This window comes from Lactuca saligna, chromosome 5 (genome assembly GCF_052625555.1).
Source record: "Lactuca saligna cultivar CGN05327 chromosome 5, ASM5262555v1, whole genome shotgun sequence".
Taxonomy (NCBI): Eukaryota; Viridiplantae; Streptophyta; class Magnoliopsida; order Asterales; family Asteraceae; genus Lactuca; species Lactuca saligna.
The window spans coordinates 264,034,722-264,050,541 of NC_136421.1; the positions used below are offsets into that span (position 1 = coordinate 264,034,722).

The 15,820-nt window shown below is 30.5% G+C and overlaps 2 protein-coding genes and 1 long non-coding RNA gene across 9 annotated transcripts; all 3 read left to right on the plus strand.

Moving 5' to 3' along the window:
* The first annotated feature begins 2,360 nt into the window (after positions 1–2,360).
* On the plus strand, positions 2,361–4,786 carry LOC145046615 (uncharacterized). The gene is made up of 4 exons (XM_078994901.1): positions 2,361–2,568; positions 2,681–3,745; positions 4,032–4,229; positions 4,341–4,786. Exons 1-4 carry the CDS (start codon positions 2,361–2,363, stop codon positions 4,784–4,786), a joined length of 1,917 nt encoding a protein of 638 aa, XP_078851027.1.
* Positions 4,787–4,810: 24 nt separating this feature from the next.
* On the plus strand, positions 4,811–5,332 carry LOC145046616 (uncharacterized). Its single transcript, XM_078994902.1, has one exon. The coding sequence runs from the start codon at positions 4,811–4,813 to the stop codon at positions 5,330–5,332; it is 522 nt and encodes a 173-aa protein (XP_078851028.1).
* Positions 5,333–11,466: 6,134 nt separating this feature from the next.
* Positions 11,467–14,549, plus strand: LOC145047676 (uncharacterized). 7 transcript variants are annotated; one of them, XR_013682329.1, is made up of 7 exons: positions 11,467–12,089; positions 12,293–12,348; positions 12,593–12,628; positions 12,835–12,973; positions 13,102–13,154; positions 13,699–13,838; positions 14,234–14,549. It is a non-coding gene; the product is annotated as an uncharacterized LOC145047676 (long non-coding RNA). The 7 variants fall into 7 exon arrangements; XR_013682327.1 differs by having other exon boundaries at positions 13,699–13,817; XR_013682326.1 differs by having other exon boundaries at positions 12,835–12,868; positions 12,957–12,973; positions 13,699–14,549.
* Positions 14,550–15,820: the final 1,271 nt, after the last annotated feature.

Here is a 15,820-nt window from a genome sequence, read left to right on the forward strand (position 1 = left end):
AACACCAACCCGTATTAACATGACAAGAAAAAACAAATATATTATCTGCTTCGTTGTACGTTGAATCTTCATCATCTGAAATATTTTTTAACAAAGGTTACAAAGGTACATTTATTTCTTCACTATTATTAATATTCTATATAAATACAATTATCTACCTATTGTTAACTTTATATCATATGCTTATATTCCTTATGTAGAAAAAAAACAACCATATCTACTACTTCAAGCAAAAGTGAATAGAAAACGGAGAAAATTATATTTGGATAATAAGCGATTGAAGACAACAAATATAAGATCCAACATTTTAAATCCATCAACTCCACATGTCTTAAAAAACATGGATAGCTGTAATTTTCTTATTAAAATCAACCACGTTTTACACTTCTTTTAGCTGAAAAATACAATACATAAATTCTCATCTTTTTATGTTATTACCCTATAATCTTATATAATTTTACCTTCTTATTTTGTTTTTTACGTCATGTCTTCAATTTTTATAATATATTTTTTTGCAGATCAATTTAAGAGCGTTGGTCTTCAAAATGAAAATGTTCATTCATATAGATCTCGAGGAAATGAAAATACGCCCTTACAATTTTCTCCTTCATACATAAATGTTAGAACTCCGTTATCTAACATTACAAATGGTAATAATTTTCTTTTTAAATTTACTATGATGCATTCTCTAATAAATTTATAATCTTTTTTTTAATATACTATTATTTGTTTCAGCTAACATTGCTTTCAATAACCACCCCACTTCAACGTTAGCAAATAAAAGTAACTACTCTGTGCTTTCAGCAGATATGACATCCAGAACTGCATCTACAATATGTCAATCTTCATCATCAATCATGTTAAATCCAGGATGTCATAAATTAAAAAGGAAATTGAAACATTTATCTCCTATTCCATTAATTGACCTGACAACAGATGTAGAAAATATACACGAGGTCATATCTGAAAACTTAATCGTTGGTATTTCCAAAGGTAAACAAAAATATATCCATTTTTATTATTTTTTACAAATCAATTCCTATATGGTATATATTTATAAAGTTAGTATTATATTAATAACACTTAATTTTTTTACAGAATATTTGGATCATGGTGATCAAATTGTTGTATGCCAAACATGTCGTGCAAAGTTATGGACAAATGAATCCATTAGAGGCAAACAAAAAGAGAGCACAAAATTTTCATTATGTTGTGGTTATGGCAAGGTTCAACTACCAGATTTAAAAAAGGCACCACCAACTTATGAAAGAATGTTTCAATCAAACGATTGTAAAAGCAAAAACTTCAGGAAAAATATACGACGTTACAATTTAATGTTTTCTTTTACATCGATGGGTGGTAAGATTGATTCTTCAATCAATAGAGGAAATGCTCCATACATTTTCAGACTTGGTGGTCAAAATTATCATAGTATTAGAAGTCTTTTACCAGCAAAAGGATCGCAACCAAAATTCTCTCAGTTATACATTTATGATACTGATAATGAAAATTTAAATAGGCAGAGATGTTTTTGGTAAATTTTCAATTTTCTTATTCATACTCTATTTTAATATATATATATATATATATATATATATATATATATTGCTGATGTTATTTATATTTTCCATTCATATAGTGGGGAAAACCAACAATCTACATCATTTGATAATGATATTATTGAAGAATTGAAGGTCATGCTAGATTCAAATAATGTCTTGGTTAGCTCTTATAGAATGGTAAGAGATGCTTTTCAGAAAAATCCTCACGTTGATATGAAGTTAAGAATTATCGGGAAAAGGAATCGTGATGGAAGAACATATAACCTACCAACTGCTTCTGAGGTTCCAACTTTAATTGTAGGTGACATTTCAGATTCGATTGAAAATAGAGATATCGTTGTTCAAACAAAATTGGGTTTTCTACAACGTATCAGTGAATTGCATCCTTCCGACCTTCCTCTCCAATATCCACTACTATTTCCATATGGGGATGATGGTTATAGTGTTGACATTCTTCATAGAGGAATTACAGATACAACCAACAGCAAGCGGGCGGCATGTACAATGAGAGAATTTTTCGCTTTTAGAATTCAAGACATGGATCATTCGTTCTCACTGATTCTTAATTCAAAAAGGTTGTTTCAACAATTTCTGGTAGATGCGTATACTAGGACTGAAAGTGAGAGATTGCATTACATACGTAGACAACAACATGTTCTTAGATGCGAGTCTTATGAGAATTTACGTAAGCAAAAAGCTTAAGGAGCTACAAGTATCTCCAACATCGGATAACATGTGATATTACCTTCATCATTTACTGTTGGTGCACGCTATATGCTTCAAAACTATTTGGATGCCATGTCGTTATGTAAATGGTATGGATATCCTGATTTCTTCCTAACCTTTACGTGTAATCCCAAATGGCCAGAGGTGAAAAGGTTTCTTAAGGATACTTCACTTCAACCAGAAGACAGACCTGATATACTATGGAGGTTGTTCAAGATCAAGCTTGATGAATTTATTAAAGACTTAAGGAAGAATCATATCTTTGGCATAGTTCAAGCATGTATTTAAAATTAACTTATTTCATAATTCATGAGATTAAATGCTTTTTATTTCATATTTTTAACATTTTGCTTATGGTCTAACCATATTTTTTTGTCCAAAATATTTTGCAGTTGTTTATACAATTCAATTTCAAAAAAGAGGTTTGCCACATAGTCATATATGTCTATTCATGCATTCTGACTACAAGCTACTCACTGTTGAATTACTCGATCCCATAATATCCGCCGAAATACCAAACAAAGATGAAGATCCTGAATTGTATTCACTTGTGAATGAGTTCATGATTCATGGTCCATGTGGAGCTGAAAATATCAATTGCCCATGCATGGTGGATAAAAAGTGCTCTAAAAACTTTCCAAAGCAATTCTGCAATCATACATCTGTTGATCAAGATGGTTTTCCCTTATATTGGAGAAGAAACAATGGTCATTTTGTTGAAAAATCAGGTGTCAAGTTGGATAATAGAAATGTTATCCCCTACAACAAATATCTATTGAAAAGATATCAGACACATATTACTGTTGAATGGTGCAATCAGGGATCATCTATAAAGTATTTATTCAAATACATAAACAAAGGACCTGATAGAGCTACAATTGCCATTGTACGAAGCAACAATGATTGTGATAATCATGATGCGGTCGATGAAATAAATGAATATTACGATTGTAGATATTTATCTGTATGTGAAGCATCATGGCGAATTTTTACATATGATGTTCATTACAAATATCCTTCTGTGGTTAGACTACCTTTTAATCTTCCAGGTCAACAGCAGATTGTATATGGGGAAGACGATGATATTGATGATGTTTTGGACAAACCTTCTGGTGCTGCTTCAATGTTCATAGCTTGGATGGAGTGTAATGTAATTTCTCGTGATGCACGAAAACTTACGTATGTTGAGTTTCCTACAAAGTTTGTTTGGAATCGTAAGGATAGGTTTTGGAAGCCTAGGGAAGTAGGAAAGTGCATTGGTAGAATTCATTCAGTTTCACCTAATCTAGAGGAAGCTTATTTCTTAAGGATTCTTTTAAATAAGGTGAAAGGTCCAAGATCATTTGAAGAGATTCGCACAGTAAATGGTGAAGAATATTTGTCTTTTAGAGATGCTTGTTATGCTCCTGGGCTTTTGAATGATGACAAAGAATACATCGATGCAATTAAAGAAGCAAGTCATTCTAGATCTAGTTTTTATCTACGATTCTTATTTGTCACATTGTTGATGTGTAACATTATGTCTAAACCAGAAGTTGTTTGGGAAAATACATGGGAATATTTGGCGGATGTAATTCTTTATAATCAACGATAGAGATTAAAGTTATCAGGTATTAAAATTTTATTATTATTATTTATTTAAAAATTAAATTATTTATTTTCTAACATGCATTTGATAAATTTTTAATTATAAGTAAATATTGGTAATAATATATGTAGTTAATTTGATATTTTGTCCTCCAGGCTTAACTCTTACTGAAGATCGGCTTATGAACTTAACTCTGTACGAGATAGAACAGATTTTACTTCGTAACAACAACACTCTCAAAAATTATAAAAACATGCCTTACTTGGAAGTTGATTCTGTTTCTTCTTCAAACAATCGACTTATCACCGAGGAGCTAGATTATGGCATTTCCATTATAAAGACTGAGTTTGACCGTATGTTTCTTGCATTAACAAATGAGCAACGTGACATTTTCCTTGATATCATGGCTGCAGTTAAAAAAAATAAAGGAGGTGTCTTCTTTGTTTATGGTTATGGTGGAACAGGTAAAACTTTTTTATGGAAGACAATATCTGCAGCAATTAGATGTGATGGTCATATCGTTTTAAATGTTGCTTCAAGTGGAATTGCTTCGTTATTATTGCTTGGAGGTAGAACAGCCCACTTTCGATTTATAATTCCATTTGAACTTACTGAGGATTCTGTATCTAAAATAAATCGAAGTAGTGAGCTCGCTAGCTTATTGATAAAAACATCTTTGATAATTTGGGATGAAGCACCTATGGTCCATAAGCATGCATTTGAAGCTTTAGATCGAAGTTTAAAAGATGTATTGAGGTCTGAAAATTCTACCGAGTCGAATATTCCATTTGGAGGGAAAGTTATTGTTTTTGGAGGAGATTTTAGACAAATTTTGCCTGTTATTCCGGGTGGCAGCAGACAAAACATTGTTAACGCTTCTTTAAGTTCTTCATATTTATGGCAACATTGAAAAATCCATAAGTTAACAAAAAACATGAGGCTAACGGTTGGAAGGGATCAGTCTGCTGTAGGAAAAATAAAAGATTTTGCAGAATGGCTATTGGATATAGGAGAAGGAAAACTTGGTGGTCAGAATGACGACGAAACGATTATTGATATTCTGGATGATATTCTCATTAGTGATCCAAAGGATCCTATAGGTTCATTAATTGAGTTTGTATATCCTTCGATTTTGGATAATTACAACAATACAAGTTATTTTCAAGAAAGAGCAATACTAGCTCCAAAGAATGAAGTGGTTCAGGAAATAAATGATCGTTTGCTATTGAAGTTTCCAAGAGATGAGGTTGGATATTTAAGTTCAGATAGTATATGCCAATCTGAATTTGTCCATGATCAGTTTGATGCAGATTTATACTCACGTGATGTTTTAAATGGTCTCAAAGTTTCGGGTCTACCAAATCATAAGTTAGTTTTAAAAATCGGTGTTTCGGTTATGCTACTAAGAAATATTGATAAAAAAATGGCTTATGTAATGGAACAAGACTCCAAGTGATATCATTGGACAAACGTGTTATCAAGGCACGTATCTTATCTGGAACTAATATTGGAAATCAGACTTTTATTCCAAGAATGTCGTTAACGCCATCAGAAAAAAAAATTTCCATTCAAATTCAAAAGAAGACAATTTCCATTGACTGTATGTTTTGCTATGACTATTAATAAGAGTCAAGGACAACCGTTATCCAAGGTTGGCTTGTACCTCAAAGATCCTGTTTTTTTACATGGGCAATTATATGTTGCCTTAGTTCAAAGCAGAGAGGGATTAAAATTGTTAATTTTAAATAAGAATGGTAAGCTAACCAATAAAACTTCCAATGATGTTTATAAGGAAGTTTTTGGTAATTTATAATCAATTATTATGTATCATCTTTTATTTATTTTTAGTATTAATTAATTAAATTATATAACTTGATAAAATTATATTAATATATTCTATTTGATTTATTCATGTTAATTAACTTATAATATTTCGTTGTTTTTCCTTTATTCATGTTAATTACATTACTTTAAATAAATTTTTATAATTAAAAATTCATTATTGCTTAAAATTTATAAATTTTAAATACTTACAAATGCCAATCTTATTAAAATAAATATACTATTATTATGTATTTATCTTTTTTTTTCTTAACTATGGTATCTTCGTTTATTATGTAATCAAAATTATGATTCTATTTAAATCAATCAACCATGGGTCCCACGGGTTTTACACCTAGTATATATATATATATATATATATATATATATATATATATATATATATATATATATATATATATATATAGAGAGAGAGAGAGAGAGAGGATGGTTCAATTGACAAAAAAAAAATTGAGAATGGGGGAATCATTCTCAGCCACTCATTTATTTTTGCCGCAAAAACCTCTGTCGTACCAGCAGAAATGGGAAATGAATAGACATGTGTTTTCCAACAAAACATGTTTCCTTAAACTATGCTAATCATTACCTTAATATATACAAAAACATATTTATTTCATTTTTTTAATTTTTAAAAAGCTATTTTTATCGAAAAATGATTTTAAATATACCAAAATTCATGATTTTTTATTCTCTACAAATAGACATCCATATTGATATAGTTTTAAGATAAAATATTTTTTTTTTATATATTTTCAGCTATCGTTATTCATAAGTGAATAAAAATGAATCATGTTTTTACTACAGTACATTCGTTATTTAGTTATGAATAAAAACTATGATTATTATTATTTTTTTTTTTTTGTTTTTCTTTTTACAATTTAAGTATCATTCATATATGAATATAGCATATAATAAACATAGTATATTCATATTTAAATATTAGATGATGCATTCACTTATGAATATTACATAATATATTCACTTGTGAATATTAGATGGTATATTCACTTATGAATATTAGATAATATTTTCATATCTGAATATTACAGAGTATTACATGGTATATCACATGTGAATATTACATAGTATATTCATTTGTGAATATTAGATGATATATTCACATATGAATATTACACAATATATTCACATATGAATATTACACAGTATATTCACATATGAATATTACACAGTATATTCACATATGAATATTATAATGTATTTTCACAAATATATATAATTTTTATATGTTATTCACATATAAATAAGATACAGACTTTCCTATCAAATGATCCAACCAAACACACCATACATTTCTATCCAAACAAGATTAAACAATAGCAAACAAACATCCATGAAATCATTGTCATCTGTTTTCTTTCCTGTCAAATGAAACAAACCAAACTCCCTTCGTTATCGTTGATTTCCAGTCAAACCCCTTTCTCCATCTGTTCATGATGAACACACCAAACCTGATCAAATCCTTTTCCCCCCCATCTACTCACTCGTTGAACATCGATCACCCAAACACCCACCTAACTGATTTACAATCAAAATAAAAGAAACGAGAAGAGGACCATACCAATTGAAGCAACAACTGCCCCATCGAGATCCTTTAGCACTTCCCGTCGATTACCACAGCCTAAAGCCACCATCTTTTAGACTATTTCCGTCGATTGGAACCTCGGTTTCCCTTTATGCCTTGGCTCGTTGACCCACTAACACCGATGCCATCTTCCCTCGCCTCCCTCTCTCTTCATTTCTCGTCGGCAGGAAGCAAATGAGAGGCAGCGGACGCCCGACCCAATCTCCTAGCAAAACCAAACCCTCGCTTTTGGCTTCTTTCCGATCGCAATCTCCTAGCAAAACCAAACACCTCCTCCTTTGGTCTAGTCAAAACCACGGAGACCATCTCGGTTTGCGAGTCAGGCGACGAACCTCCGTGCTTCTCCCCCTTAATCAGATGAAGACAAGCACCGGAGAATCTTCACCTTGGTCTCCTTTGCTGCCGATGACGGGAGGTGAACGAAGGGTTGCTGCAAAGCCCGCTGTGTTCGTTCATCGATTCGCTTCTCGTTTTCCTCTCGCCATCATCTGCTTCGTATCCCCTTTACGACTTTACTCGATCAAAAAAAATGGATTGATAATGGTTTAATCGAAGAAATCTGGATGATTGTTGAAAGTTGGAGAAGAAATTTGGATGATGAACGATGAATGGGTTTGAACTACAGATACGTATTTGATATTAAATGTTGTTCTCATATTTACAAGTTTGTCACCGTGTCTTTTTATGCTTGAATAAAATGAGTGGCTGAGAATGATTCCCTCATTCTCAACCTTTTTTATTTTCTCAATTGAACCCACCTCTCTCTCTCTCTCTCTCTCTCTCTATATATATATATATATATATATATATATATATATATATATATATATATATATATATATGGTGAGGTTCAATAAAGAACTATAACTAACCAATGAATCAAGGAACTAATCGTGAGCGTCGGAAATCATAACGATCAATGGCCAAGGAAATAGACGTACACTTTTACATTGGACGCACACACACCGGATTATACCAAAAAATATACCCTTTACAAAAAAAACACACCACTTTTTTTCGTTTAAAATTTTTTTTAGGCCATGTTTTTTATCGAAAAAAAAAAGCCGAATATATTGTTGTTCACGATTTTTCGTCATCTTTTCATAGAGATCAATGATGATATATAAAAAACGATTTTTTTTCTCGAAAAAACCCACTTCATTTTTTTTGATGAAAAAAGTTAAGGTCTATTTTTTATAGAAAAAAATAATAAATATATCAAAATTCATATTTATGTTAAAAAAATGATATTTCAGTTCAGATTCACATTGTGAACCTGTTCAGATTCATATTGTGAACCTTTTCAAATTCACATTGTGAACCTCCTCAGATTCACAGTGTGCATAATAATAAGTCAGATTCACAGTGTGAATCTGAACTGATCGAAGGTTTTTCACATTGTGAATGTTAAAATTTGAAATATTTACAGTTTAGGTTCACAGTGTGAATCTACACTGACCGAAGGTTTTTTTTTTTTTTTAACCTTTTTACATTCACAGTGTGCATAATAGTAATTCAGATTCACAATGTGAATCTGAACTGTTCGAGATTTTTCATATTGTGAATTTTAGAAATTGAAATATTTACAGTTTAAATTCATAGTGTGAATCTACACTATTTGAGGTTTTTGTTTTTTTTAATCGGTGTTGATGTTTATTAATAGAGTACAAAAAATTAATTTTTTGGTATAATTAGTTTTGTTTTTGATAAAAATAAACTTAAATATTGGAAAAACTAAGAAAATTAAGTGAGTTTTTTTCGAAAAAAAGTTTTGTTTTTTATATATCATCATGGATCTCTATGGAAATAGGACGAAAAATCGTGAACAACGGTATACTCGTTTTTTTTTTCGATAAATAACTTGGTCTAAATTTTTTTTAAATGAATAAAAGTAAGTGAGTTTTGTTATAATCTGGTACATGTGTATCCATTATAAAAGTTTACAACCCTTTCTTTTGCCGTTGATCGCTTTAAATTATGACACTTTGGATTAGTTCCTTAGTTCCTTGATTAATAATGGTTTTCTATTGAATTTTTCCACATATATATATATATATATATATATATATATATATATATATATATATATATATGGTTAGGTTATTTTGTTTCTAGTAACTATTGTGTGCCAGAATGCACAGATCTGGACCATTGGATAGAATATAATCAAATGTCATGATCTGAGGGTCTATGATAGTAGAATAGGATAACATGTATCATATAATCACACAAATTTTAGCATAAGGGCATTTTAGTCAATTAACCTATATTAAAAAAGGAAATTTTCGGATTTTTAGGGATAATTAATTCATGTATTTTTAAAAATCTGAATATTTTAAATTAATTCAAAATTAAAAATCCAATTTTATTCTATCAGAATGATAGAATGTTAACCATAAACTAGTAAACATATTTTTCGATTTTATTCTGTTACAATGACAGAATGTCAATCATAAACTAGTAAATACATTCTGAAAATAATACATAAAATCAATTATTGAACTAATAATATACCAAATAATTACATTGTATGTTTGTGATTGATTGAATAATAACAACAATTTGAAAGAAAAAAAGAAAAAAAAAACATCAAAATCTAACAAAAACACTAATCTATTCTGAGAGAATATTATTGTTAAGCAACACTTTATACATTATAGCATAACACATTCTGATATAATACACTCTCGTTCTCTATGTTTTCTTTCTTCTCCACATAAATGTTAGCCTTTTCAAAACCTAAATCCACAAAGAAAACATAATCAAGTTTCAAAAATTAAAAATTCAATGCATTCTAAGAGAATAAAGACTATAAATTCTAAGAGAATATATTAAAGACTATAAGGTTTGATAGAATATAGTAGAAAATAAAAAATATAAATTCTAAGAGAATGTAGTAGAGACTATAAAATCATCCATAAAGTATCACAAATTCATTACCAGTTAAACCAATATACTTGTTGTTAACAATTATTCTCAAACATTCTAACATAATACATTTATATAAATAAATTCTAATAGAATAAATTACACAATTCAAGAGTTGTGATTGAATACAGAATTCAAGAGTTGTAATAGAGTTGAAATTATTTTGCAAATAAATCACAATGAGGGTTAAATGTAAATAAAATAATTATTAGTTTAGGCTATTAGGACCAATATAAAAATCATTTGTAGGAGATGGTTTGTTTTGCACAAATTAAATGCAGTTTATTGAGTTAGGGACTAGATTTGTAATAGATTTTGAAAATGGGTTAAAGAAATTTATTTTGAATTTGGAGTTTGGTTCAATTGATAAACAATTGATAAACAGAAGGAGACTTTCTTCCTGTATCGACCTCTATGCACGATGAGTAACAAAATAAAATCGTTTTAGTATTCTATTGATCGACGATGTATACAGGAAGCAAATAGAGGTATGCAAGGTTACCTTAAACCGAAATGGGTGGCTGGAGGTGGCAGAATAGCAACAATCGGCGGGCGGCGGTGGTGGGGCCTCTTGCTGCCGGACGAAGTCAAGGGATGCGGAGGACTTCTCAAGGCGGCATCACAGTAGTAATGGAGGGTGTTGGCGATGCAGTGGAAGAAGTCGGAGGCGGCTACAACCGTTGAGCAAGTTAGAGGCAGCGACGAAAGTGGATTTGGAGGGAGGCGACGACACGAGATGGTAGTATGGCAATGGTTGATAAAATTTCAATTAAATGACTAGGTCAAATATATTTATTTTATTTCCTTAATTGTAGGATTTCAATTAAATGATTTTCTTAAATAAAAGTATAAAAGGTCCAAAATACCCTTAAATGATTTATTTAATTATTTATTAATTTTCATTAGTGCATTTAGGCACACAATAATTGCTAAAAACATTTGAACATAGCTTTATATATATATATATATATATATATATATATATATATATATATATATATATATATATATATATATATATATATATACCTTAAAAAGCATTTACCACATTTTGCTGAATTTTAAGAGGTATAAATTGTTATGCATCATATACAACAACTTTATGCAATGATTCTTATTTAATCAACATGGATTTTGATCGGATCTTATATCTTATTCCTTATCACTCCAACAACCTCCCCACTATTTCTCCACTTGAATTGGTCAAAATCAATTGAGTCTGTTGGATCAGTCAAAGTTATATAGCATCCTAGACTTCTTGAATCAGTTGATCTGGGAAACGGCTTGCAGCATCCTCTCCTCCTTCCCCTATATGTTGCATCTCACCACCTTTATGCTCCTCCGTTCTCCAAAAACCCTACACTCCACCGCCACCACCACTCAATCCTTCCGTCATCACTCATTACACATGTCGCAAAGCAACATCAATTGAAAGGATTAACCTTTTGAATCGGTCAATACTGAACTGGTATTCCTCACATTCAACATATTCAAATAAAAAACGTGTTCGATTCATTGGTATCTTGCATTTCTTCCATACAACTCCTCCACCTTCTCTTTCCTCTTCACGTGATTACTTCCCTTCTCTCCAAACTCATATTCAGTTTCTTTCTTTTCTTCATCCACTTTTTCTCTTGGCCATCGCAACACCACGCAAACACACACATACACACCCTTTGATGCCATGGCTTCCGACGGCAACAACCATCACGATTTATGTTCTGCTTCAGTAGTTAATCAGTAGTTAATCAATCGATTATCTATATTGTTGGTTATAAAATAAGAGTGATTTGGGTATTCTGAATGAAAACTCTAAACCTCGGACTCAGCCGATTTGCAAGTATTTGCTCTTTTTCTGAGATTGTTCTTTTTTCCTTTCTTACTGTCAATGTTTCTCTTCAAAATTCATAATTGAATTGAAGAATCTAAATTATATATTCTCAATTTTGGTTTTTCCGATTTTGGGGTTTTCTAATATTAACATGAACTGAGTTTTTTGTTTTTATTTCCATCTTGATAGATTTTTCAGTATGGTGTTTTCAGGAATTCCTCTACTAGAGCCACCACTTCATCACCTTCTTACCCCAACAACACCGTTGGTAAGCTTCTTTTCTCCATGGCTGAAATCGTTTCTATAAAATCGATATGCTTGCTTCTCGTCTCTATTTCTAAAATCGATTTATTATTTGAAATTGATTTGTTAAGTGATTTCTTCTATAAAATCGATTTTGGATCTAATATTCAACACAAAGTGCCACTGTTGAATCCTATTCTCAACCTATGCTCAATTTTGTTTGTTTGTTTGTTTTTGTTTTTTGTTTTTTTTTTTTTTTTTTTTCACAGACATGATCAAATCTGATTTTGGAGTTGGAATCTCAGGTAAGTCTGGTTTTTTGGTTTATTTTACAATAGTGTGGTGTTTCTTTCTCATTTTGTCATCTTTTGAGTTGGAATCCCAGTTAAGTCCAATTTTTTAACTGTAATGTATTGTGGTTAAATCTTATTACTTCTATTTGCATATGATTTTCATTCAGTTTTGGTTCAAATTAATAAGATTAAATTTTGTAATGGTTGCATACTTGCAGGTTGACTGTATTCCTATATTGTGATGCAATTCAGGTCCCATTTGCTTTTAAATTTGGCAAAACAAATGTTTTTAATAATGGTGCGTTTTGTTTATATTCCTCTATATGTTATTTGGATGCAGGGCATGTGATAAGTGTGGTAAGATTCTAAATAAAACAACGAAAATGATCACTTTATGATCATTCAAATATTTTAGATGGATATGCAATTCACATTGTCAATTTAACCTCAGGTTTTTTTCCTAAAAAACTGCATTATTTTTGCAGGTGTTTACTCATATTCCCTTATGGATATTATAATCTTATATTCTAGCTTACTGGTATGTTGTTCTTTTCTACTAACATGATTTTTTTTGTTTTAACTTCATAAACTTAATGCGGACAAGTCTATACATTTGTTATAATATATAAATAGCTCCCATTTCTCATTTCTTCTCTTATCTCTTAATCTAAGTAAATAAATATTTCAGGGTTTCTAATGAGAGTTATGTCTCATAATAGCATTGTACTTTGAGACATCAACGTTTTAATAGGAACCTCCTTCCATTTTATGTTTTTCGAATAACAATGTACTCTTTTTTGTTTGTCAAATATAGCATCATGCTTTCATTTTCTGTTTGGTCAAATATAAAAATATGAAAGTAGAGTGTTATAAATGGTCATATCTTCCAAAGTACATTACTAATTTTCTTTTTGTGTTTGGTGTACATGTGTGTGTTTTTATGATGTGTGATGTGTGTGTGCTATTATGGATATATAATTTTAAGTATGTTGCTATTTATCTATAAGGAAAAACAACCCTAAGGGTAAATTTGTAAATATCCCATCAAACTTAACCGCCTATAAAATGTTTGCATTTTTCAGGTACTCATTGCATCGATTCACCAATCGACTCATGTATCCTCTGCCTAGAAAACATAGATACACAATAGAGCAAGCCTACATGCCTACAAAACAGAGATTAAACGTGAACTTCATGAATGGTATTTTGGTCATTCTTAATGGTAATTGTATTGATTTGTCTTGTGTGCACTACATACTTTATCAAGTTTAGAATCTGGAGTCAAAATGGAGCCATTTGCACATGTTTCCTTATTTTTAGCTACTTTTCTTGATGTTACTTTGATACACCTTTCTAATTCTTTTCTTCATTAAAATCCACATTTTTGGCTTATATGGCGGTCAATCAAGAGTTGGGATGGGGAAAACGGGAAATTTGTGCTACAATTATTTTTTTTTTAAATTTTATTAAACCAACATGTAGTAACTACTTAGAAACATAAAAAAAAAAAAAACATTTTTTTTACTAATGTACGTAGTTTTTTGGGTTTAGTGTTATATCAAGTTACTAATGTATACAATATTTGTGGGTTGTGTGTGGGTGTTTTTTTTGTTATAGATCTTTACAGAAATCGTGTTGTCAGAATAAAGATTCTAGAGTGTAAAGGTAAAGAAATGCATTTCCTATGAAACAGAAGGATGCGAAATCCCATGTGATCTGAACTGTATTGTTTGTGTAGATCTACTTTTGTATATGTACACATTTAACTTTTATCGTTAATGTGATATAATTGTCTTATTAATTGTTGATGTTGTTTTAGGAAAATGTCATGGGCACATATTGCTAATGGCTTTATATTTACAGTTAGTTTTTTCCCAAACCCAAGAGTTATTTGAATTTTATTGGGGATAAGGTTTTTTTGAAGGGAGAGGAATATATGGATTAAAAGGAAAAAAGTTATTAAGATTTCATCAATTACTATTCATGATTTTGTTGGAAAGTATTTAATTATTATTGTATCTTTTAAAAACAAATAAAGTCTTTGATGGTAATGGTAAGAAAAGTCAACGGAATATTTAGTTGTCTAATGGTCATCATATTTAGAGTAATGTCAGGTAATCTTTCGCTTGGACTTAGAAAATCATTAAACCACTTAGATCTTTGGTACTTATACTCACTTTTGTCAAAAGAATTTAAAAACTATAACCATAACCAACACTTTCTTTTTACTCTTCCTCTTTCCTTATCACATATAAGAACCAACATTTTATTAATCTCTTTTGTTCTGTTCTAGGAAGGGTTTTTTTCCCCTGGTTATGAAGGTGTAGTTTATGATGTCATAAGTTGTAGTCGGTGGGGTTCCGAGATCATGGTTAATGAAACCCGTTGTATGGGTGTGGTATGCCTAAGAGGTGATGTTAGATGTGATCTAGGTTATGTCTCTCCAAAGGTGGTTGCTTGCATGGCAGTTCACGGATGCAACAAGGAGACTAAGGTATAGTTGAAAGTGATAAGTGGTTCGTTTATGATGGTGAAGAAGGTTATGACAAGAAGTAGTGGATGTCGATTCATAGTGGCGGGTTGCTTCAAACCGTGGGGGGGCTTGTATGAAACTCGGTTTAGTGGTTGTATGATGATATATACTGATCCATTTCGTATTGTTTTGGAATTTGACATGTGTGTGAATTGAAACTACGCCGCACGGAAACTATTCATCGAATTGAGTTAATCTTTGTATGTAAACTATTCATTGAAATGAAATTAACAATCGGAGTCACATCGCATGGGTATCCCACTATCTGCTTATATATTGTACTCTAAACTCAAGAACCTAAACAATAAACCGTAGACTGTAACATAAATCCTAAACAAAAAATACCAAATATTAATCCGAAATTACTATGTTTTGTTAATTAATTTACATCAATGAAGAAAATGTTTTTTTATGTGTTATCAATGTCATTAACTAAAAAATATCAATTTTTGAGAAAATAAATCCAATGAAAAAACTATAAAATATATAAAAAACAATGAATACATTAAAAAATACATTGACGAAAAGAAAAACAATATTTGAATTGAAACTAATAACTTATATTTTCCAATACATCGTGTCTTATTTTTAATATGATATGTTTCTTGAAGTCAACTATCCACTGAGGTGAAAGTAATCATTTATTTGACAAAAAAAACTAATTACCTCTC